At 36.8% G+C, this 24,954-nt stretch overlaps 2 protein-coding genes across 6 annotated transcripts in view; one reads left to right on the top strand and one right to left on the bottom strand.

Annotated features, from left to right (window-relative positions):
• Positions 1–3,162: 3,162 nt before the first annotated feature.
• LOC138735678 (uncharacterized) overlaps positions 3,163–24,954 on the bottom strand; it is a 65,813-nt gene continuing 44,021 nt past the window's right edge. For both annotated transcript variants that reach the window (XM_069883864.1, XM_069883865.1), the window contains exon 8: positions 3,163–7,513. In XM_069883864.1, coding sequence (XP_069739965.1) covers positions 7,109–7,513 — 405 coding nt within the window. In that variant the 3' untranslated portion in view covers positions 3,163–7,108. The remainder of the gene's footprint in view (positions 7,514–24,954) is intronic.
• Positions 16,604–24,954, top strand: part of LOC138735679 (sodium/potassium-transporting ATPase subunit beta-1-interacting protein 3-like) — a 178,980-nt gene continuing 170,629 nt past the window's right edge. For all 4 annotated transcript variants that reach the window (XM_069883873.1, XM_069883870.1, XM_069883871.1 and 1 more), the window contains exon 1: positions 16,604–16,729. The gene's annotated coding sequence lies outside the window, so the exon portion shown is untranslated. The remainder of the gene's footprint in view (positions 16,730–24,954) is intronic.

Here is a 24,954-nt window from a genome sequence, read left to right as displayed (position 1 = left end):
CTGTGTATAGAGTTATCTGTTTTAAATCGTAATATTATTGATAAAATCCCAGAGAACCTCACAGCAGTTTATAATTTATCAAGTTAAGCTTGTATTCAATGGCTGGATAGGATGTGAAATATTTAAAGCAAATATAATTTTGAGTTGTTTAAGGAGAGGGGAAAGAAAAGGCCTTTACTGTAGAAGGCATCAGTGTTTCATGGAGGAGTAATTTATCTTTTATATAATTATATGTTATTCTGTTGCTTCATACCCTCTTTCTTTGTCTTGGCTTCGCGGACGAAGATTTATGGAGGGGGTAAATGTCCACGTCAGCTGCAGGCTCATTTGTGGCTGACAAGTCCGATGCGGGACAGGCAGACACGGTTGCAGCGGCTGCAGGGGAAAATAGGTTGGTTGGGGTTGGGTGTTGGGTTTTCACCACCTGAATTGTGAAATAATGTCTTCACATCTTGCTCTTATTTTCTATTACAAATTCATCTTCCAGCAAATTCAGTGAACTACTGGACCTACTCATCTCAAATCTCTTTTTTTTTGGGGGGGGCGGAAGGGGTAAAGGTGTACATTGCCTGCCACTTATTCTCTCTCCTTACTTTGTTAAAGAATATTGTCTTGCTCCTTGAATAACTGGAGTCCATATTATGAAGGTGCTTCTTTAATATTACTCGGGGAAGGCTACCCAAGGGTTTTCAATTAATGAAAGTGAAGGATTGGTGATATATCAAGATGATGTGATGGTGTTTCCAAGCAGCCACAGGTATTGCATTTCTCTGCGCTGGAAAAACAGACGTGCAAAATGCCACCAAATGATCATATTTGTGTTAACTATATCCCATTGAATACCAATGTGAGCAATAAAAGGTTGATTTCCCTGTCGTATGGACCTAGATCTCCTTGGTGTAGTGAATATCAAAAAAAATCAAATAGACTAGAATAGTGCCTTGCTCAGGGATTTCCTTGGCATGACTTTGTCAAACTATGGATGATCCATGATATTGTCTCTCCAGAAAGGAGACCTTCTTATTCTGGTCCATAGGCAAGTCTGCTGTGGCACTGCATGGTAACTGAATACATGCTGAAGTGACGAGCAGGTTGTTTATGTACACAAACTCCCTCTACTTCTCACAGTTGTAGCCTTAAGAGATCTCGGGTAAATCTGGGCTAAAAACCAGATTTTATTTACATGTTCTGGCTGCCAGAGATTTGCTGCTGCATCAAGTAGGCTCTTGATCACTTATGTCTTGTCATTTGTACTTCTGAGCTCCTGGCTCTTGTGATTTGACACCTGAATAGACGTCCACGCCTCTCTGCTCCCACCATATTCTGAGAGGGTATCCAGGAGATTCCAGCAATAGTTTCTGTGTTTATCTCTTCCTCCTGAACTTTGGAGTGTGCTTTCTCTCACTTGTTCCACTCTTCAGTGTTGCCATGTCAACTTTATTTGTAAAATGCTTGACAGCACCTGGACCAACTAACCTATCCCTTATCTTTAAAGCATACAGGCTTCTTTAAGCCTTGCCGACTAATTTCACCTGGAGCTGGCTGCTTATGGTCTTCATCCTCTCAGTGTGTCCAGCTCAGTTAGTTCTGCAGTGGTAAAGCAACCTGAGTGAAGGTGATAGCATACCTGAATTCCATGTAGTAGTGCATGTTATTTGTTCATTGTGAATCCATACATACGTTTGGAAGTTGTCTAATTTCCCTCTATATACCCTAAGTGAACCATCCTTGGCATATTTTGCTCTTTTTTGGAGACTCTGAGTATGATTCAACCAATAAATTATTAAAATCCACAACATTAATTGTGAAGATGAGGATTAAAAATGTCAAAATATTCTTTATTGTTAGACATGATTAACTCATTGAATATGGTTTAAAATTTAACAGAAGAACAGCTTCTTCCCATGAGCAGTGAGAATCCTGAACTGTGCACCCTAACCATCATATTCATGAAACAATATTTCTTTATTGTATAAATGAATACTTGTCCTGCATATAGATTTGTCTGTATGTGTGTTATGTCTGGTTGTATGTCTGCACTACGGACCAGAGAACACTGTTTCATTGGGTTGAACTTGTACAATCAGATGACAATAGACTTGACTTAGTTGTGGAAGCTCAGCAGAATTTCTATTTTTTTTTGTTATGGCATCTCCTTTCAAAATAATTAATATAATTAAAACTCTCTTTTCTCAACATCAATTGTGACTTTCTTTTCTTTGGCTTGGATTTGCGGACGAAGATTTATGGAGGGGTAATGTCCATGTCAGCTGCAGGCTCGTTTGTGGCTGACAAGTCCGATGCGGGACAGGCAGACACGGTTGCAGCGGTTGTGACTAGGTCTCACAAAAAAGTTGAATTTAAATATCCCAATTGAAAAGTTACCTAAAGGCAGATTTGTGGCCTGGTGTTTAGTTCATTACACAAAATACACAAGGAAAAAAACTACATTTGAATAGTGCCTTGCACAATCTGAGAATATCTCTACAATGTTCAGCCAATAAAACTTTTGAAACGCAATCACAGTTGCAAAATGAAGAGTCAAACAGTTAATATATGTATAATAAGGTCCCAAAAGAAATTAGATAAATGATCATTTTGGTTGTATTGGTCAAGGTTGAATTGGGTCAAAAATAACCAAGAAGTCTCTCAAACTCTGCATATGTTGCGAGTCTTTAATGCCCAACAATCCTGGGTTTGAAGACCCCTTGAAAAGAAATAATCTCCAACAGTGTAGTGCAATATACATATGTGCTGGAGAAACTCAGCATCCGTAGAAAGTAAAAAGCAATCAACAATTCAGGCCTGAGACTTCCTTTGAGAATATGGAGAAACAGGTAGATGTCTGAATTAAAAAGGTCAGGGAAGGGGAGAGGGAAGGAAGGAGCACAGGCCAACAAGTAAAATGTGGACACATTTGTGAAGGTAGAAGAGAAAGAAGCTGAAGGGATAGGAGGAGAATTCAGAGGACGAAGATGGGGTAACACTCTGATAGGAGTAAGAAGGGAAGGGTGTGGGGATCAGGAGAAAAGGTGGATGAAGGGTGGGGAAAGAGAGAGACTGGGAGTGGTATGAGAAACAGAAGTACCTTCACAGAATTTGCTCGAGACAAAAAATTGAGAACAAAGAACATTTATTATACAACAATGCAAAGTTGGGTGCTTCCCCTTACCCTGGGAATACACACACATACTGGGGCTCACCCAACTTTTATACAGTTCATTTCAGTGTAGAGGTACCCTCCCCCCACCCTAACATTCTTCTGCCTCCTGGATAAGTTTGGCATTAGGCAATCCTGTCTGCCTACGTGCTGTTTCTGTGAACTTGGAGGACCAGGGGGTATCCTGTCTGTGTCCCATCATGTCATTGTCCTTATTCACCTGCCTTTGTCCTTATTCACACCTTCCCAACTCTCAGGGCTTACTAATAACTTATATGCAGAACTTGCTAATTCTGTCTAAGGCTTACTAATTACATATGCGAAACTTGCTGACTCTCTCTAAGGCTAGAAGACCTATCTTATTCAGACTAACTTTACTTCCTACACTCTATTATCTACCCTTATCCTATTCATACTGGCTTTATTCATTACACATATATCCATACTAGCTTTCTTCATCTCTCATATTTTCATATTAGTTTTACTCATCCCTCACAGTGGGATTAATGGAAATAGGATAAGTCAAAATTGATGCTGTCAAGGTGTTCCTCCAATTTGCAGATGGTCTCGATTTGGCAAGGCATGAACAGACATGTCAGTGTGAAACTCCAACAGTGCAGCACTCTTTCATTTTATTGTCATCCCTGAATAGGTGCCCAAATGTCCAGAGCAGATTTTAAACCATAACCTTCGATTCATCTAATGCAAATAGACAATATGCACCAGTGAGCCATGCTCAAAACACAATATATGCCCGGTTTGAATGCAAGGAATGTTATTTGTTATAGAAATGGCCAAAACAAAGTATATTTTCATTTCTTAAACCAAACTATTGAATGTAAATCAAAAAGAATCTCCAAATCTCTAATTATAATAGCTGACTAAAAATATAAAACAAGCATTGACAGATTGATAGAAGTTAGAAGAAACAAAGATTACTGACGACATTCAGGTCAAACCTGTATTGAAAATATTTCAGTTTTGTGAAGCAACAAACGTATGCTGCATTGCCATTTATTTTCTTTAGTCGAGCATATCACCGTAGCATTCCTTCCATATAAAATATGCCAACGAACTATGCAAAAGCCTAAATGTTTACTGGTCCAATTCCTTAATTTGGTCAGCTTTTTAAAAGTTGATTCAGTTATAATTTTTTCTCTTTTTATGGATAATTTTGTTGCATACAATTTCAAATATTTTGAAAAATCTACTTTAAATCAAATTCCTTCACATGCAGACAACTGAAAATAATTTTAATAATAATTTGTGTGCACATCTAACAGAATCAGGTAAGTAACAAGTTTACTGTAATACCAGTTAGTATATGGATGAAACTTCATTGGGTATTTTTTTTTAAATTTAAATTAAATTTAGACACACAGCATGGTAACAGGCCATTTTGGCCCACGATCCGTCCCAGCCATTTACACCCAATTTAACCTAAACCCCTGGTACGTTTCGCATGGCGGGAGGAAACTGGAGCACCTGGGGAAAACCCACAAAGACACTGGGAGAATGTACCAACTCCTTATAGACAGCACGGGTTTCAAACCCCAGACCAAATCACTGGTGCTAACTACGATGTCAAACGTGCCACTCTTTTTGTGTGGACCAAAGAATGCTTGTTTAAAACCTGTGGTCTGGAAATTAGACCATTAATATTTGTTTGAATTCTCTATTTGGTAATTTTTTTTGGTCAATTAAACATAAGCAAATTCATTTGTGCATTGGAAACCCAACTCCAAATAAAGTGCTTCGAAAGCAAACTTCTAGCTGCACTTTCCAACCAAGTAGAGGTGCAAACAAAATTCTCAGCCTGATATCTTAAATGAGCCAATTTAAAATAATAAATAATTTAAAATAGCACAAGTAATATTATAAATACAAAATCAATGTGAAAGCTCACCATTTTCAAATAAATGGGCCAGATGTTGTTCTGTATTAATTTTGTGCATCAGTGCATTTATTTTTCTCTACTACTATGTGCAAGCAACTTTACAAAAATTAAATTCTCATCACATCATAAAATACATGAAAGATAAACTGAAAAAGATGTCCTTTCATTTCTAACCATGACCAAATTTGCTCTTATTTTAGAAAATAATGCCAAACCAAAGAGAGGATTTTGAAAATGTTTACAAACTAAAACAACGGATTTTCAAACCAAACCGAGATGAAAACAAAATTTGTGGGTGATAATTGCGCAGGCCCACGCCTTCATGTTTGGCCCATGCTCACAGTTATCATTCTCAGCTGCACAACTCCTAAAATCCCCTTAGCATTGCTAAAAAAAATCCACAAATTAAGAAAGTAAGGCCAAAGGTGGGGAAAAACCAAGGCTTTGCCCCTAAACAGTCCTATTGACCTTCCAACTGCCCATAATGCCAAATGTTTCCAATGATCAGAAAGATTTTGAAACAACGAAAATCATTTAAGTAATACTGATTAAAATTGGTATAATGAGATTTTTGCATTCGTGTAAATAAAAATATTAACACGAATCAAAATTTTTTTTAGAAATCTTTATGGTGACCCCAATCAAATGAACAGGGCTGTACAGGACCCACCAGCTGGAGCCAGGGCACCTAGGTCCTCAGCTCAGCTGTAGAATGCCCGGAATCAATGGCGAGTCCAGCAGTGCAGCAAGAGTTTAGATTTCCACTGCATGATTGTAAAACATTGCAATGTAGAGATGCAGAAGTCCAAAAATTACTCACATATACAATCCACAGAAAGACTAGTTGGGCAATAATTAAAGAGGTTGATCCATTTTCGGAATTGCAGATCAGTTATTTTAAAGTTTAAATTAATTATTTTCAGTGATGGTGAAGAACCATCTGGTACAATCAGTTGCCAATGAAATTACTTGAAAAGTTTCACATTAACCATGGTGTAAGAACACAAACGCATTTTTAAAAAAAATTCTCGACAAAGGATTTATGCTTAAAAGTTTTTTGACACTATTTTCAAGAAATGTCCAACAAAACCTTTTATTTCTAATCTTTGTAGGACTTAAACCAATTGCATAAGACCTTCACCTGCAGCATCTTGGATCAAATATGTGGCATAAATTCCTTTTGAGACTTTTTTTTTAAATAGTCAGAATCTTTATCCCAAGGTAAAAATGTTACATGCTAGAGGACGTGCATTTAAGTTTTTTTTTTGATGGTCAGAATCTTTATCCTAAGGTAAAAATGTTACATGCTAGAGGACGTGCATTTAAGTTTTTTTTTTCACACCATAAACCACATTAACCATGATACACACTTTTTCCTTTTCAAACATATACAGTGCCATTTCCTTTTGAGACGTGTTGATGTAGTATTAGCCACAGGTTGTCTTAAATTTAATAAAAGATACTGGACTATGCTAAACTAAATGAGAGTTGGATCTAAGTTTCTGTTGACAAAATGAGCACAAAAACTGGCAAAATTTCAGAAGAATTTGTATATAAAACAAGACAAAAATTAAGTCATCAGGTTGATGAATAAATTACTGATGGTTATTATTTTATGATGAAGATTGATTACTACTTTGAAGGCTATTAACAATAAACACGTTGGCCCAGAATGATAATTGGTGCTACTTGCAGGGAATGTTTAATTTACGTCCTGTTTTTTTGTGTTCTCCACTACTTCATAGTAAGTGGGTTGAAATTTTTATTTGAAATTTTCTTATATATTAATTTAAGTGACATTAAAGGCAGTAATTTGGAGGTTTGTTGTGCATTCCTGAAATTGAATTAAAAAATTAAAGGACATCTCATAAGGTAAAAATAACAACTTCTATAAAATGATCCAAATGGCATCAATGTATAATTTGGACTCTTTTAAAAAGATCGGTTTGATCCATTAAATATTATTTGGTTGCGATGGTATGACTTCACCATCCTCGCAAACCATAGAGTCCTGATATAAAGACCTCTTTGCCATCACCAGATGCTAGCACTCATGTAAAAGCACAGCTCTGCTGCAGTTCATTGATGCTTTCATAATAATTTTCTGTCTGCCTTTCACGAGCAATCTTTTGTGCTTTTTTTCTCCCAAAAGGAAAATCCATTTTATTCCATTTTGTATTAATTGCTTCATAACCTGGTTCAGCTTCTTCATCATCATTCTGGAATTTCATCTGTCTCATCCTTTCATTATCTGGAGCATAACTTTTCTCCCCCAGGATTTGACTGCCTGTATGCCAACATGGACTCTTGATTGATTCATAATCGGATTCTTCTTCATTTATGTTTCCTGTCGACCAGGAGTAGAATTTTAGATGGTCTTCCCTTTGAAATTCTATATTTAATGGTAATTCCTCTCGAATAGCTTTTTTTGCCACCTTTGAGTACAGTCCAGCAATCTATAAGAGAATATTGCATGTTAAGCAGAGATATGGATTGCACAGCTTTTGTGATAAAGAACAACTTGCAACTAGTGGAATATTCATATTCTTGACTATCTGATGCCTGAGAAGTTGGTTCATGGCCATTTCTGATATTTGCAATGATATACAAATCTTGAATGGTCCACAATTAATTAAAACATCAACATCAATGTCCACTGCCTCAATTTTTATGTAGCCTGTTTTAAAAAAAAATTGCTAATGGTTTGTATGCCTGCCTTAATTTTAGAGCAACTATTCTTCATTTTACATAGAATAATTACCTGGATTTGAGCCAAGGTTCCGGATGAAAAATTAAACAGTATGAACCGCAAGGAAATGATCGCTGTAAAGCAGTGGTTCCCAAACTTTTTTGGGCTGCCGCCCCCTTGGCCTCCAGGCCGCATCCCAAGCAACCCCCCCTCCCCCCACATACAATGGCACTGCGGGGGGTTGTTAGTGGCAGCACTGAGCGGGGGGGGGGGGGGGGGGTTTAGTGGAGGTGCTAAAAGGAGGCTAGTAGTGCCAGTTCAACATGGCAGCCACTAAGACCAGCTCTCACGAGAATACCCTTTCGCCGCTTATTTTGCTCACTACTACCATCCCAAACCTGGCCAGAAAATTACTGCACGAGCTTCTTCATTAAACTTTACAGCAAACTGAATAATAACAAGATAGAAGGTTCAATACACCCCCTTTTCCCCCTCACTGTCCTCTTCGATCTTTTCACCGCCCACAGTGGGGGGGGGGGGCAGCAGTGCCCACTGTAAAGGATAATACTTGGAATATTAATTAAATTTGATATTGGATTCCAAAATGGTTTTAAATTTCAACATTGATATGATTTCCTTGTGTCAATGATGCTTGATTAGATATTTCATTCATTCCTGTCCTTTTGGTAATGTTGTCTCATAACTGCATGAACAAAAAAGATTTAAAAAAAAATGATAATTGGCTTCTAGTGAAACTAATTTACAGAATATATGATTGTTGACTCACTTAGGTTCAGTCGGATATTGATGATCTAGAAATTCATTGTAACTAATAGTCCAAGAGCCACCAAGCTCAAGTCATTCCCATATCCAAAAAGCTTGGGGCCAGATTTTTTTTTTTTTTACAGTTTATGCAACAATAACTTTCAGTTTGGTAACATTAGCGGAACACTGTATACGTGGTTAAACAACAAAACAGCATGAAATAATGTTTAGTACTTGCCAAAAAAATACAACGATCTCCTTTTCTTTTCACTGACATCTATAGTGCTAGCTGCAGGCCTTTTTGCCAACTATATCTTTGTACAGTACATGAGAGCTCCGTTGTAATCAACATAGTGTCAACAGAGCAGCAGAGCTCCACATGGGGAAGCCAGGTGATCATTTTTTCAGACGTCATGTTGGTGCCGCAAAAAAATTTGGTTAATGGAATTCGAATGAAGGGAAACTTACTGTAGTTGATAACATTTATCATATTTTGGTGCCAAATACCAGCCTTCGATTTCTCATATACTACTTCTCCAATTTGCTCAGGCAATTAATTACTTGGGTTAACAGGGGCATACAACATGGAAAAGGCCCTTCGACCAGAAATTGAAATTAATACCCTGCCAATCAAGTTGGAATTCTGGGCTAGTCTCATTTACCAGCATTTGGTCCATATTCATCAAAACTCCTTTTGTCCATCTATCTTTGCAAATGTGTTTTGAGTATCAAATTTGCACCCACTTCTATAGTTTTCTTTGGCATCTCATTCCAGGTATAGTTTACCCTCCGAGTGAAAAGGTTGCCCCTCAGGTCCTTCTTAAATCTCTTTCCTCTTATGCTAAACCTAAGCTTACTAGTTCTAGAAACATCTACCCTGGAGAAAAAGACTGAAGCATTCACTTTATCCATACTTGTTCCAATTCATTTGGAAATTAAATTTCAAACAAGTCAAAGAGTGGAAAAAAAATCCTTGATGACAGCCCAACCGAGGCATAGGATCAGAGATATAACTCCCCAACATTGCACAGGGGAATCCTAAAGATTAGGCTTGAGTTCAGAAATCTGTGACTCCAAGACTTACAGCATTGGGACCACAAGATCTGACCCTATGTGTTGTTAATGATGTACTCTTTCTAAATAGCACTTTTTTTTTAAAGTGGAAAAATACATATATATATATATATTTATATGTATGTATGTGTGTGTGTATATATATATATATATATATATATATATATATCACTTCTTGCTATTTGGCCTACAATTATAATACAGGCTGACTTCCAGGCCTGTAGTCAGCCTGAAGAAAACTGAGGGCCTGTAGTCAGCCTGAAGAAAACTGAGGTCCTCCATCAGCCAGCTCCCCACCATGACCACCAGACCCCCACATCTCCATCGGGCACACTGAATTCAAAACGGTCAACCAGTTTACCTACCTCGGCTGCACCATTTCATCTGATGCAAGGATCGATAAAGAGATAGACAACAGACTCGCCAAGGCAAATAGCGCCCTTGGAAGACTACACAAAAGAGTCTGGAAAAACAACCACCTGAAGAAACACACAAAGATCAGCTTGTACAGAGCCGTTGTCATACCCACGCTCCTGTTTGGCTCCGAATCATGGGTCCTCTACCGGCATCACCTACGGCTCCTAGAACGCTTCCATCAGCACTGTCTCCGCTCCATCTTCAACATTCATTGGAATGACTTCATCAGCAACATCGAAGTACTCGAGCTGGCAGAATCTGCAAGCATCGAATCCATGCTGCTGAAGACCCAACTGCGCTGGGTGGGTCACGTCTCCAGAATGGAGGACCATCGCCTTCCCAAGATCGTGTTCTATGGCGAGCTCTCCACTGGCCACCGAGACAGAGGTACAAGGACTACTTAAAGAAATCTCTTGGTGTCTGCCACATTGACCACCGCCAGTGGGCTGATCTCGCCTCCAATTGTGCATTTTGGCGCCTCACAGTTCGGCGGGCAGCAACCTCCTTTGAAGAAGACCGCAGAGCCCACCTCACTGACAAAAGACAAAGGAGGAAAAACCCAACACCTAACCCCAACCAACCAATTTTCCCTTGCAACCGCTGCAACCGTGCCTGCCTGTCCCGCATCGGACTTGTCAGTCACCAACGAGCCTGCAGCAGACGTGGGCATACCCCTCCATAAATCTTTGTCCGCGAAGCCAAGCCAAAGATAATACAAATCTGGACTGTTCAATTGCCTTTCTCTTTATAAGTAGCATACTAAAGGCATCAGCTACAGCTCTGAATTCCCATGTCTGTTTAAAGTGTTGCTTGTACAATTTCATCCCTGATCTCTCAGCATTGTTACAAAAAAAAACTACAAGCCATCTGCCTTTTTATTTAATTATATGGATGAGATTTAGATTCCTTGGCCTCCTAAGCAGCAACAATAGAGTGATTTAACACGAAGTATCTTATTTCCCCAGTATAAAACTGCAAGTAAACCATCTTTAGCTTTCCTGTGGGAACATGATTTTGGTTCCAGTTTTTAAAAAAAAACATATTTTATGACAAAAATTATAGTAGCTTCCAAAGGCAAATCAAGTAATTTCTGTTCCAAGAAAATAATATATTCAATTTCTGTCATTAGAGCATGTCCACAGCAGTTCAAGCTTTACTTGTTATGCATGAATTAATTGAGCAGAATCACTTGGTGGCAGAAAAACAATAGTGACAAAAAATTCATAAAATAAATGGATCAATAACTGAATGTTTGAATCATTTGTTTCCTGCTTTTTTTATATAATTTTTTAAAAGAAAAATCACCAATTTGAGCATAAAGCAATTCTATAAAATACTCAAAATACACAACACATTGATCAACATCGGTCATGAAAAATGCCGAGCCAACTAAATGGGTCTGCAGAATAGCCACATGTTTTTTTTTTAATTAACCCCTTTTTTTACTGGCAGAGAATTGACAAGTAAAAACTATGTTCATCCTTCTCTCTTTAACCTATAGCCCCTATGATACCACACCAAGGAGGATAATTTGGAAGCTCTACTTTGACTTTATTTTAATTTTAAAGGTGATTCCAGAAGCAATGTGCATTGTGAGGTGAGGAGACTAAGCTGAGGGTGGGGTACAGGGTTAAAAATAAGGGTAAGTTATGAATTATTAATTCACATTATTTGCATCTAGCAAATTAACAAATCTGCGTGTAACGTGCAAGTTTTAAATTATTTTGAGATGCTGTGTTGAAAGTGTCCAATTAACAAATCTGCGTGTAACGTGCAAGTTTTAAATTATTTTGAGATGCTGTGTTGAGAGTGTCCAATTAACAAATCTGCGTGTAACGTGCAAGTTTTAAATTATTTTGAGATGCTGTGTTGAGAGTGTCCAATTAACAAATCTGCGTGTAACGTGCAAGTTTTAAATTATTTTGAGATGCTGTGTTGAGAGTGTCCAATTAACAAATCTGCGTGTAACGTGCAAGTTTTAAATTATTTTGAGATGCTGTGTTGAGAGTGTCCAATTAACAAATCTGCGTGTAACGTGCAAGTTTTAAATTATTTTGAGATGCTGTGTTGAGAGTGTCCAATTAACAAATCTGCGTGTAACGTGCAAGTTTTAAATTATTTTGAGATGCTGTGTTGAGAGTGTCCAATTAACAAATCTGCGTGTAACGTGCAAGTTTTAAATTATTTTGAGATGCTGTGTTGAGAGTGTCCAATTAACAAATCTGCGTGTAACGTGCAAGTTTTAAATTATTTTGAGATGCCGTGTTGAGAGTGTCCAATTAACAAATCTGCGTGTAACGTGCAAGTTTTAAATTATTTTGAGATGCTGTGTTGAGTGTCCAATTAACAAATCTGCGTGTAACGTGCAAGTTTTAAATTATTTTGAGATGCTGTGTTGAGAGTGTCCAATTAACAAATCTGCGTGTAACGTGCAAGTTTTAAATTATTTTGAGATGCTGTGTTGAGAGTGTCCAATTAACAAATCTGCGTGTAACGTGCAAGTTTTAAATTATTTTGAGATGCTGTGTTGAGAGTGTCCAATTAACAAATCTGCGTGTAACGTGCAAGTTTTAAATTATTTTGAGATGCTGTGTTGAGAGTGTCCAATTAACAAATCTGCGTGTAACGTGCAAGTTTTAAATTATTTTGAGATGCTGTGTTGAGAGTGTCCAATTAACAAATCTGCGTGTAACGTGCAAGTTTTAAATTATTTTGAGATGCTGTGTTGAGAGTGTCCAATTAACAAATCTGCGTGTAATGTGCAAGTTTTAAATTATTTTGAGATGCTGTGTTGAGAGTGTCCAATTAACAAATCTGCGTGTAACGTGCAAGTTTTAAATTATTTTGAGATGCTGTGTTGAGAGTGTCCAATTAACAAATCTGCGTGTAACGTGCAAGTTTTAAATTATTTTGAGATGCTGTGTTGAGAGTGTCCAATTAACAAATCTGCGTGTAACGTGCAAGTTTTAAATTATTTTGAGATGCTGTGTTGAGAGTGTCCAATTAACAAATCTGCGTGTAACGTGCAAGTTTTAAATTATTTTGAGATGCTGTGTTGAGAGTGTCCAATTAACAAATCTGCGTGTAACGTGCAAGTTTTAAATTATTTTGAGATGCTGTGTTGAGAGTGTCCAAGCAGATTCTTACAAAAGTACTGCTACTTATTTTGCCCTGAAGGGTGGAGAAGGTGGAACAGTGAAAGACTATTCTACCCGTGAATCTGCTCTGCCATTCAGTAAGATCAGAGATGACCATCCAGACGAATTCTACTTTCCAGCCTGATCACCAAATCCCTTGGTTTCCTTTGTGTTCAAAACTTTAATTGATTTCAATGATGAATATATCAAGTGATGGAGAATGCAGGGACTCAAGGGTAAGAGAGTTGTGAAGATTTATTGCCTGGGTGAGAACAATTTTAGATTCTCAGCCAGGGGCTGCAGCACGTCAGTATTCTTAAGAGGTTATACTCAAGACGACAATGATTTATTTGTTGTCTTAATTGCTTGCTATACCTGCAATGTTAACTTTCTGTGATTCATATGTTGCTCTACATAAAATCCTTTTGCACAGAAATGAAGGACCTGAATATCCTTGGTTAAATTGTTCAAAACACAGGTGTAGGATGGTGGTCTTTAGAAAGCTTTAACATCTCAGAAGTAATGAATTAATGCATTTTAAATATACTATGCATTACTCTATTATTTAACATGTTTTACATGTTAATTAAAGCTTCTTCTTTGGCTTGGCTTCGCGGACGAAGATTTATGGAGGGGGTAAAAAGTCCACGTAGTGGATAAACATAGCTGCTATCCTGCAAATTTGTTAGCCTATTATTTCCTCCCATTATTTTATGTGGAGACGTTGATTTAAGATACAAGTAATTTACTGTGCAGTTCAAAAAAAAATCACAACACAGAAGGCATTAATAATATATATTTCTCTCCCATTAACTATCAATGCAGATTCTATTAGCTTTTAAAAATCAAATTGTTGATTGAAGAACAGAAAGAGATGCTGACGTATTAAGGCACTTTTGTACTGTGTGGTGCTGAACGTTTCTCTTTCTAATAACTGGTTATTTGGTATTGCTAAACAAATCTAATTGGATTTTAGAAAGAGAAAATGTTTCTTTGTAAACTAATTTTCCAAATTCAATTATATGGCAGAATGTCCTGTAAATACTGGCTCCTTCCCTGGGGAACACCCTAACACTTGGCTGAATAATTTCTCACTCAATGTCACCAAGACCAAGGAGATGATTGTAGACTTTAGGAAAGGAAAACCAGAGGTGTACAATCCCGTGATCGTTGGGGGATCAGAGGTCCAGAGGGTGAGCAAATTTAAATTCATGGCAGTCACTATTTTGGAGGTTGTTTCCTGGCCCCATCATACTAATGCCACAATGAAGAAAGCACATCAGAGCCTCTACTTCCTCAGGAGTTTGCAGGTTCATTATGTCACTGGAAACCTTGGCAAACGTCTACAGATGAGTAATGGAAAGTGTGCTGATCGGCTATGGGAATGCCAATACATCTGAGTGGAGTGCAAAGAACAAAAAAAGGTAATGGACAAAGCCCAGTATGTTATGGGCAAAATTTTCCACATCATTGAGAAAATCTACACGGAATGCTGCTGTTGGAGAGCAGCAGCAATCATCGTATCCACATCACCCAAGACATGCTCTGTTCTCGCTGCTGCCGTTAGGAGAATGGTAATAGGTACTACAGGACTTGTATTTCCAGGCTTAGGAATAGATGCTACCCCTCCATCAGACTCTGAAACAACAGACTCAGTCCAAGACTCATTTAACAACTTCTACTTTGCTCATCATTTTTGATTGAATATTTATTTTTTACATTTGCACAGTTTGCTTACATTTCTTTCTTTTACTTACAATTATTTGTACATATCTCTTCTTGTATACAGTTTACAGTTACTGATAATTATAAATTCAGTCTGACATGCAGGGAAAAGAATTTCAGGCTGTAAGTGCTTTGACAATTTGAACTTTCCAGCTATTACTAATTAACAAAGATTATGGTATTAAATACTGAAAATAAATAATTGGATATTCGCAGAAAAAGCTTTTTGGGGCAGCACAGTTAGCATAATGGTTAGTGCAATGCCTTTACCGCATCAGCAATCAGGACCAGGGTTCGAATCCCGCCTGCTCTTTCTGTAAGGAGTTTGTAAGTTCTCAGTGTCTGCGTGGGTTTTCCCCAGAAGCTCCAGTTTCAACCCACTGTTCAAAACTGTGGAACCACTGTATAGCTATTAGCACTGTCTGTATGAATGTACTGTATGGGCTGTCCCACCCCTGTACCTGTGACTTCTCCCCTCAGAATCTCCGTAAAGGCTGTTATGCCCAAACCTTTCCCCTCAGTACCTGCCTTGGAACTGGGCCAGCAACATGTAAGATGCGCTGATGTTCTATGGTGATTAAAGCCTATTAATCATAACTCTCAGTCGAATGTGGTTAATTGGTAGTGCAACAGAAATGTATTGGGTGGTGGGTTAATTGGATGTAAATTGGGTGGCACACACTTGTGGGCCAAAATGGCCTGTTACCGTGCTGTATGTCTACATTGAAAGAAAAACTACAGCAATAGGATTGGTAAATCAACATTTAAACTGCAAACATCTGATTGTGGAGGGACAAAATTGTGTAGGTTTTATCATCTCAATCAATTGTGTTTTTCTTGAACAATTTGAGTGCAAAGAACAAGTTTATAGTCTTCATAAAGGGCCTGCAAAATGATATTAATAGGCTAGATTAGTGAGTGAGAAGATGTCAGATTGAGCATTAAGAAAGAAAAAGTAAAAAAATTAGTTTTCTTATTATTTTGTTGTACTTGCTGTTATATGAGCTCTCCAGGTTACGTATGAGCCAATTTAATGAAAATCTGACTTTATGCAAATTGTCTCATGTATTTTGAAAGCATTTTATGAGCTAATGATAAATAATAAAATATCTCTTGGTATCTATTAATAACTGGAAACAGAAAATATTCCATTAGTTGAACTATGGGCAGTGTTAGGGTGATTATTCAATGAAATTAAAGAATTATACAAGGTTTATGTAGTGTGAAATGATACGAGTAGCTACAGAAAATGAACTTTTGTGACTTACAGAGAAATTCGCTTACACAAGTTCTTAGGAATGGAACCTTTTTGTAACTTGAGTATTAAATGAACATTGCAGGTATGACAAATGATTTGGAAAGCTCATGGAATGTTGTCCTTATTTACAAGGGGGATGGAGCAGGGAAGTTACAGTGCAACTTCACAGGGAACTAGTGAGACTACATCTGGTGTAATACTCACAGTTTTGGTCTCTATACTTAAGGAATAATATACTCCCGTCGGAGGCAATGAAGTGAAGATTCACTAACTTGATTCTTCCAATGAGATTGTGCAGGTTGGGCTTGTATCCACTGGAGTTTAGAAATATGAGATGTGATTATGTTGAAAGATACAAGATTCTGTCAGGCTGCTTCTCCCAGTGGGGTTATCTCAAACAAGGGAGACATAGAATTATTAAGAGGTGAGGTATTTTGTCTCTCACAGGGTCACGAATCTCTGGAATTCTTTCCCCCAAACAGCTGTGGAGAAATTACTGATTACTTGCAAGGTGAAGATTGACAAATTTGAACTCTCAGGGATTCAAGGAGAGAGCAAGAAAGTTGCAAAGAGTTCAAGATTGGATTCACTGAGATCTTACTGAATGGTGAGCAAGGCTCAAGGAGTTGATTGATATACTCCTGCTTTTTATGCTATTATATATTCAAAAGAAAAGATGTTTGGACTACAGGGAAATCGAAGGGTAAGGAATTGAGCTGGAAAATGCAGCTGTAATTTTGCTATTTGAGAAGATTATGGCCTATGCCTGTTCCTATTTCTTATGTATTATTTCTACACATACTGTTTCTGTCAAATTTACAATTTGACTGCAGGTATATGATCCTTTATCCAGACATCTAAAATCCAGAAAGTTCCAAAATCCGGCAAGTGGGAACCAGCAGTTGGGGGGAGGCAGTCAAGGGACCGGCAGTTGGGGGAAGGGGGAGACTGCTGGGAGGCCGAGGGACCATGGTTGGGGAAGGCAGCCGAGGGACCGGCAGTCGGGGGAGACGGCTGGAAGGGGGTGGGGGTGGATACAGCAGCACAATTCGGGAGGGTTTTCCGAAATCCAGAAAAATCCAAAATTCAGAACACTTTTCCCCAAGGGTTCCGGATAAAGGATTGTGTACCTGTATTAACTTGCCAAGAATATATTTTGTCTGAAAAATAGCTGGATCAAACATAGATGTCATCCAAATTGATCTTTTGCATGGAGATCCAAACCCAGGAATAATATCTTGCCCCTTGTGTCTTCATTTCACTTGATCCAAACAATGATCAATCTCAGTCTTGAATCTACTCAATAACTGAACATTCATAGCCCCCTATAGATTCTCAATAACATTTCCTTATACAACTATAGGCTCCTTCATACTGCTCCCTGATGGAGCCGCTTTAGTTGCTCATTCAGAGCCACCTCTCCAGCGCATGACGTCCTGTTTTGCGGAAACTGCCAAAATGTTTGGCCTGGAAGTCAGCCTGAAGAAAACTGAGGTCCTCCATCAGCAAACCCCCCCACATCTCCATCGGGCACACAGAACTCAAAACGGTCATCATTTAAGAATAGATCAAATGACTTGTGTGAAGGGGACCAGGACTCTGGGAAAAGTCAGGCAAATGAAACTGCTCACATAGAAAAGGCAAAAAGATTGATTGGGCTGAAAAGCCTGTTCCAGTGCGAGGATTTCTGTACAATTCCAAGTATATCAAAATTGATTGTTAAAAAGCTGGAGATTAAATATTCTGAAAAGTGGCATTTTCCATTTGTAGCAGAAAGAAATCCTGATTCAAGCACAATAGATCTTGAGGAAGTCACGTGATGGAGTAGTGGCCGGACGGTGAACTCCAGCCCTCTCCAGAAAAGTCGAAAAAAATAAAGGAAAACACAAAGGCACAAAAATAAAAATTAAAGTAAAGTGAGTATAAAGGTGGAAAGAAGATGGCGACGAAAAAAGAAAAATCGAAACCAACGGTAAGAAGAGAGGAAGAGAAGACAATGAAGAAGAAGAAGGAGAAGGCCTTACCTGTTCGAAGAAGCCCGCAGTGGAGAGAGAAACCCGCTCCCTCAGGTCGGTAGAAAGTGGACTACAAAAATGGCTCGCTGAGCCGAGTAAAAGTGCGCAACCGCGCATGCAAAAAAACACACCGACGGGAGGGGTGACCAGCTGGGGAGTCGATCTCCACAGCCGGCAACGACAGCTGCAGAACACCTGCAGCAAGAAGAGAACATAGAAGACAATGGAAACAAGAAAGAAGAGAAGAAAAGGACAACAAAGAAACAACAGATGGCCAACCCAGAGGAAGAAGAAGAGGAAGAGGAAGAGTACAGTGAAATGGAAGAAGAAGGGAAAGGCAAGACAAAGGATATACTTTCTCTTATTAAAGAATACATGGAGTCATTTAAAGAATGGCAAGCACAAGAATTTAGTGATTTAAGAAGAAGAATAAACAGTACAGAAGAAAAAGTGAATAAAATAGATATGACCTTATCAGAAATGGGAAAAAGAATGGACAAGGTGGAAGAACGAGAAGCAGCAGTAGAAATGGAGGTAGAGGACTTAAAAAAGAAATTAGAGGAATCTAATAAAAAAGTTAAAGAGACACAAGAGCTGTTAGCTCAGAAAATAGATATAATGGAAAATTAAAACAGAAGAAATAACATAAAGATAGTGGGCCTTGAGGAAGATGAAGAAGGCAAGAATATGAGAGAGTTTATAAAAGATTGGATCCCCAGGATCTTAGGATGTCCAGAACTACAGCAAGAAATGGAAATAGAAAGGGCATGTAGAGCATTGGCCTTTAAACCACAACCACAACAAAAGCCAAGATCTATTTTAGTAAAATTCCTAAGATATACTACAAGAGAAAAGGTACTGGAGAAAACAATGGAGAAAGTAAGAGAGGACAACAAGCCACTGGAGTACAAAGGGCGAAAAATCTTTATTTATCCAGATATAAGTTTTGAAATCCTGAAGAAGAGAAAGGAGTTCAATACAGCAAAGGCGATTTTATGGAAGAAAGGGTATAAATTTATACTAAAGCATCCAGCGGTATTGAAAATATTTATTCCAGGACGGCAAAACAGACTATTCTCGGATCCAGAGGAAGCACGAAAATTTGCAGTACAATTACAAAATAGACTGAGAGATGAAGACGTGTAACGAGAGTACAAAAGACTGCGAACTAAAAAGACACATAAGTTTTGAACTCCTGAAGAAGAGGAAGGAATTCAATACAGCGAAAACGATCTTATGGAAAAAGACTATTCTCGGATCCAGAGGAAGCAAGGAAATTTGCAGAACAACTACAAAACAAGCAGAGAGATGAAGACATGTAATAAGAGTAAAAATGACCACGATCTATATGTATGTGGGTAAAGAGGTATATGTGTGTGTATATATATATTTATATATATATATGTATATATAGTGTGCATACATGAATGTATCCGTATTTAGAGGAAAATATATAGAGTATAGACAAGAATTAATAAGGGAAGGAAATGGAATAGAGGGAATAAGGAGGGAATTAAAAGAGTGACCTTTGTTACATATGAAAATTGAAATCTTTTCTGGGGGGGCTGGGTGGGGAGGAATTACGGTCACTGCAAAATCAGCTGACGTTTGCGAGTGAATTCGCAAATCCAAATGGAGTGGGGAGATGTGGTTGTCCGACAAGGGATAAGGGACAACTCAGGAGGGGAAGGGGAGATTGGGGCTAAAGAAGTTTTAAATAGGAGAATAAGGAAAATGTTTGATGTTTTAGAAATGTTGTCTTATAAAGTGTTCAAAACAAGAAAGCAGAAATGGATAAGAAGGAAAGGTAATGATGGAGAAACGGAAAGGGAAGATAAACAAAGTATAAAATGGCTACGCTGAATTATATGACTTTAAATATTAACGGAATACATAACCAAATTAAAAGGAAGAAACTGCTAAATTTACTGAAAAAAGAAAAAATTGATAAGCATTTGTGCAAGAAACACATTAAACTGAATTGGAGCACAAGAAATTAAAGAGAGATTGGGTAGGACACGTAAAAGCAGCATCGTATAATTCAAAAGCAAGAGGAGTAGCTATATTAATTAGTAAAAATGTGCCACTTAAAATAGAAGAGGAAATAATAGATCCAGCAGGGAGATATGTAATGATAAAATGTCAGATATATTCGGAGTTTTGGAATCTACTCAATGTATATTCACCTAACGAAGAAGATCAAAAGTTTATGCAAGATATTTTTTTGAAGATAGCAGATACGCAACGGAACATATTAATAAGAGGGGATTTCAACCTGAATTTGGATTCAAATATGGACAAAACTGGGATAAAAATTAACAGAAAGAACAAAGTAATCAAATTTATAATTAAATCGATGGAAGAAATGCAACTTTTGGATATATGGAGGAAACAACACCCAAAGGAAAAGGAATATTCATATTACTCGGCTAGACATAAAACATACTCAAGAATAGACCTATTTTTGTTATCAGCTCATATGCAAGATAGAGTAAGAAAAACAGAATATAAAGCTAGAATACTATCGGACCATTCACCCTTAATATTGACAATAAAGTTAGAGGACATCCCTCCAAGAATGTATAGATGGAGATTAAACCCCATGTTACTTAAAAGGCAGGATTTTAGAGAATTTATTGAAAGACAAATTAAAATGTATTTTGAAATAAATACGAAATCAGTGAAAGATAAGTTTATACTATGGGATGCAATGAAAGCATTCATTAGAGGGCAAATAATAAGTTATGTAACCAAGATGAAAAAGGACTATAATCAGGAAACAGAGCAGTTGGAAAGGGAAATAGTAAATATAGAAAAAGAATTAGCAATGAAGGAAGATACAACTAAAAGAAGAGAATTGGCAGATAAAAAAATAAAATATGAAACACTACAAACATATAAGGTGGAGAAGAATATAATGAAGACAAAACAGAAATATTATGAACTAGGTGAAAAAACGCACAAAATTCTAGCATGGCAGCTTAAGCTAAGAAAATGGTATTGGCATCAAGGAAAAAAGACAAACAAATTACATATAATCCAAAAGAGATCAAGGAAAACTTTAGAGAATTCTATGAACAGGTATACCGAACTGAAAACAAAGGGAAAGAAGGGAAAATAGATAAATTTCTAACTAAAATTGAACTACCAAAACTACAAATAGAAGAACAAAATAAATTAACAGAGCCATTTGGAATAGTAGAAATGCAAGAGATAATTAAAAAATTACCAAATAATAAGACACCAGGAGAGGATGGATTCCCAATAGAATTCTATAAAACATTTAAAGATTTATTAATTCCGCCCCTCCTGGAAGTAATCAACCAGATTGATAAAACACAAAGCTTACCAGATTCATGTAAAACAGCAATAATTACAGTAATACTAAAGCAAGGGAAAGATCCACTCACACCAGCGTCATATAGACCAATATCTTTACTTAACACAGATTATAAGATAATAGCTAAACTATTAGCAAATAGATTAGCAGAGTATGTACCGAAAATGGTAAATCTAGACCAAACTGGATTTATCAAAAAAAGACGCACAACAGACAATATTTGTAAATTTATTAACTTAATTCGTGCAGTAGAAGGGAATAAAGCGCCAACAGTAGCAGTTGCTTTAGACACAGAGAAGGCCTTTGACAGAGTAGAATGGAATTATTTGTTCAAAGTATTGCAAAAATTCAGTTTACCGGAGAAGTATATTAATTGGATTAAAGCATTATATAAGGGACCATTGGCGAAAGTGACAGTAAATGGATATGTATCAAAGCAATTTAACTTAAGCAGGTCAACACGGCAGGGATGCCCACTATCACCTTTATTGTTCGCGTTAGCTATAGAACCACTAGCAGAATTGATAAGAACAGAAAATAATATAAAAGGAATAAAAATAAAAGACAAGGAATATAAAATCAGTTTATTTGTGGATGATGTTATAGTATACTTAACAGAACCAGAACTATCAATAAAATAATTATATAAGAAATTGAAGGAATATGGAGAAGTGTCGGGTTACAAGATCAACGTAAATAAAAGTGAAGCAATGCCCATGAATAATGCGGATTTCTCAAAATTTAAGAAGGAATCACCATTTAGATGGCAAATGCAAGCAATAAGATACCTAGGTGTACAAATAAATAAAAATCTCGGCCAACTATATAAACTCAATTATTATCCACTAATGAAAAAATTAGAGGACGATTTGGAGCATTGGAAAGATTTACCGCTAACACTAATAGGAAGGATAAACTGTATTAAAATGAACATTTTTCCAAGGATATAATACCTATTTCAGGCATTGCCAATACAACTGACAGAGAAATTCTTCAAGGAGTTAAAGAAAATAATAAGGAAATTTTTATGGAAAGGGGGGAAACCGAGGATAGCACTAGATAAATTAACAGAATGGTATAAACAAGGAGGCTTACAACTGCCAAACTTTAAAAATTATTATAGAGCCGCACAATTAAGATACCTATCAGATTTTTATCAAACAAGGGAAAAGCCAGATTGGACCAGATTAGAATTAGATAAAATAGGGGAAAAGATACCTGAACACATATATAAATGGGATGAAAAATTGGTACAACATAGAAGTTCTCCAGTATTACATCATCTCCTCAATATTTGGAAGAAGATTCATGTAGAAAGAAATAAAACAAATTATCAATTACCAAAACTAATATTGACGCAAAACAAGTTACTCCCTTTTACAATAGATAACCTTTCCTTTAGAGAATGGGAGAAAAAAGGGATTAAAAGAATAGAAAATTGTTTTTCAGGAAATAAATTATTATCCTTTGAACAAATGAAAGATAAATACAATATAACTCAAGATACAGCGCTGGCATATTACCAATTGAGATCCTACTTGAAGGACAAATTAGGAAGCAGTCTGAGTTTGCCAGAGGGAAGTAACTTTGAATATGTGATTACAGATACAATGATAATCAAAAGATTTATAACAAATATGTATATTAAACTGCAAGAAAAGGAGAATGAGGAAACAAATGGTAAAACTAAACAAAAATGGAAACAAGATTTAAATATAAAGATAAAAAAGGAAACATGGGAGAAGTTATGTTCTGGAACGATGAGAAATACAATAAATACGAGGTTACGTATGATACAATATAACTGGATACACAGGTTATACATTACACCTCAAAAGTTAAATAAATGGGACCCAACAGTATCTGACAGATGTTTTCGATGTAAAAAAGAAATGGGAACAACAATTTATGCAATCTGGACATGTGAGAAAGTAGAAAAATTTTGGGAAGATCTAAATCAGATATTAAATAAAATTACAGAAAACAATATACCAAAGAATCCAGAGATCTTCCTCCTAAGTAACATAAAAAACAAAGAATTTGGAATTGATTTGGAGGATGCACAAAAAAGATTTGTTAAGATAGCTCTAGCCGTAGCAAAAAAATGTATTATGTCAACCTGGAAATTGGAAGATAATTTGAAAATACAACAATGGTATATAGAAATGAATAAATGTATTCCATTAGAAAAAATAACATATAGTTTAAGAAATAATATTGAAATATTTGAACAAATATGGGAGCCTTACATGAAACACAATAGCGAAAACCTACCGGGGACATTCACTACCTAAATTAACGGAAGGAGAGGGAAATGAAAAGAATTGACTCAGTGGAATTTCTTGTGTATTTTTATTGAATGACAACATTGTTTGACTGGTTTAATGTATCCTAGATTTTGTTCTTTAAATGGACGGGAGGGGGGAGGTAGGGAGGGTGGGATGGGAGGAGGGAGGGGGGGAGAAAATGGCACTGTATATGTTTGAAAAGGAAAAAGTGTGTATCATGGTTAATGTGGTTTATGGTGTGAAAAATAAAAAATTTAAAAAAAACACAATAGTTCTTAATAAATCTGATCTATTTGTCAGAATTGGTGTATTACACACAGACAGAATACCTCCGTTGATAATGATAATAGGATGTACAAAAATGTAGATTTGAATCTTCAAGCTAAATTCCTCACACTAATCACAGGATGCAACTACTTTGAAGAATTAATATATTGTTACATACCCTCACAAACAACAGAATGAGGAATTTGACCTGCTCTCTGAAAAATAACATTATTGTCAATAATTCCTCTCCCTGTGCCACTCGGATGAAAACCCATTTTGATCTAAATGCAATAATTCAATTATTTTTAAAACCCATTTGACAATTTTTATTTCCATATTACTTTTCAATGGCAATAAATCAAGGGAAAGGAAACCATGCTTGAGACATATTACAATTCTAATGGTTTGAGAGTACATACTGTTTCTTCTGCATCCTTCTCCAATGTACCAAACAATTCCTCAATGTCTGTAACAATACCTTATTATTGTTCTGAGAGTTATGGCTGTTTAAATAATCATTGCAAACTTATGAGCATTTGGTCAGAAAAACAAAAGCCTGATAAATAATGAACCAAGTTCACAGATTCCACTAGAATACTTTAAAAAAAATATCTTGCACTGAATCACAGTTCGGCCACATATGGTGATAAAGTCAAGTTCCCAGTCAGAGTGTCAGATTATTTGGGTGCATACAGATCATTCAAATCAGGGTGTAGCTTGATACTTACGTAGCAATGTAAAATGCTGGTACATTTAAATCTTAGGAATGAGGTAGACAAGGTACCACTGTTTTGCAACAAAGAACAAGCCAGAAAAACCCAGCAGACACTGCCTTTGTTAAGTTTTGTTAGAGTCTGCACACTGTAATACAGTCTGCATACTGCAAGAGTCCATGGTGAGCATCTGAATAAATAATCATATT

The sequence above is a fragment of the Narcine bancroftii genome, chromosome 6, assembly GCF_036971445.1.
Source record: "Narcine bancroftii isolate sNarBan1 chromosome 6, sNarBan1.hap1, whole genome shotgun sequence".
Classification (NCBI taxonomy): domain Eukaryota; kingdom Metazoa; phylum Chordata; class Chondrichthyes; order Torpediniformes; family Narcinidae; genus Narcine; species Narcine bancroftii.
Note: the sequence above shows the minus strand (reverse complement) of the source record. Positions and strands in the feature narration are given on the sequence as shown.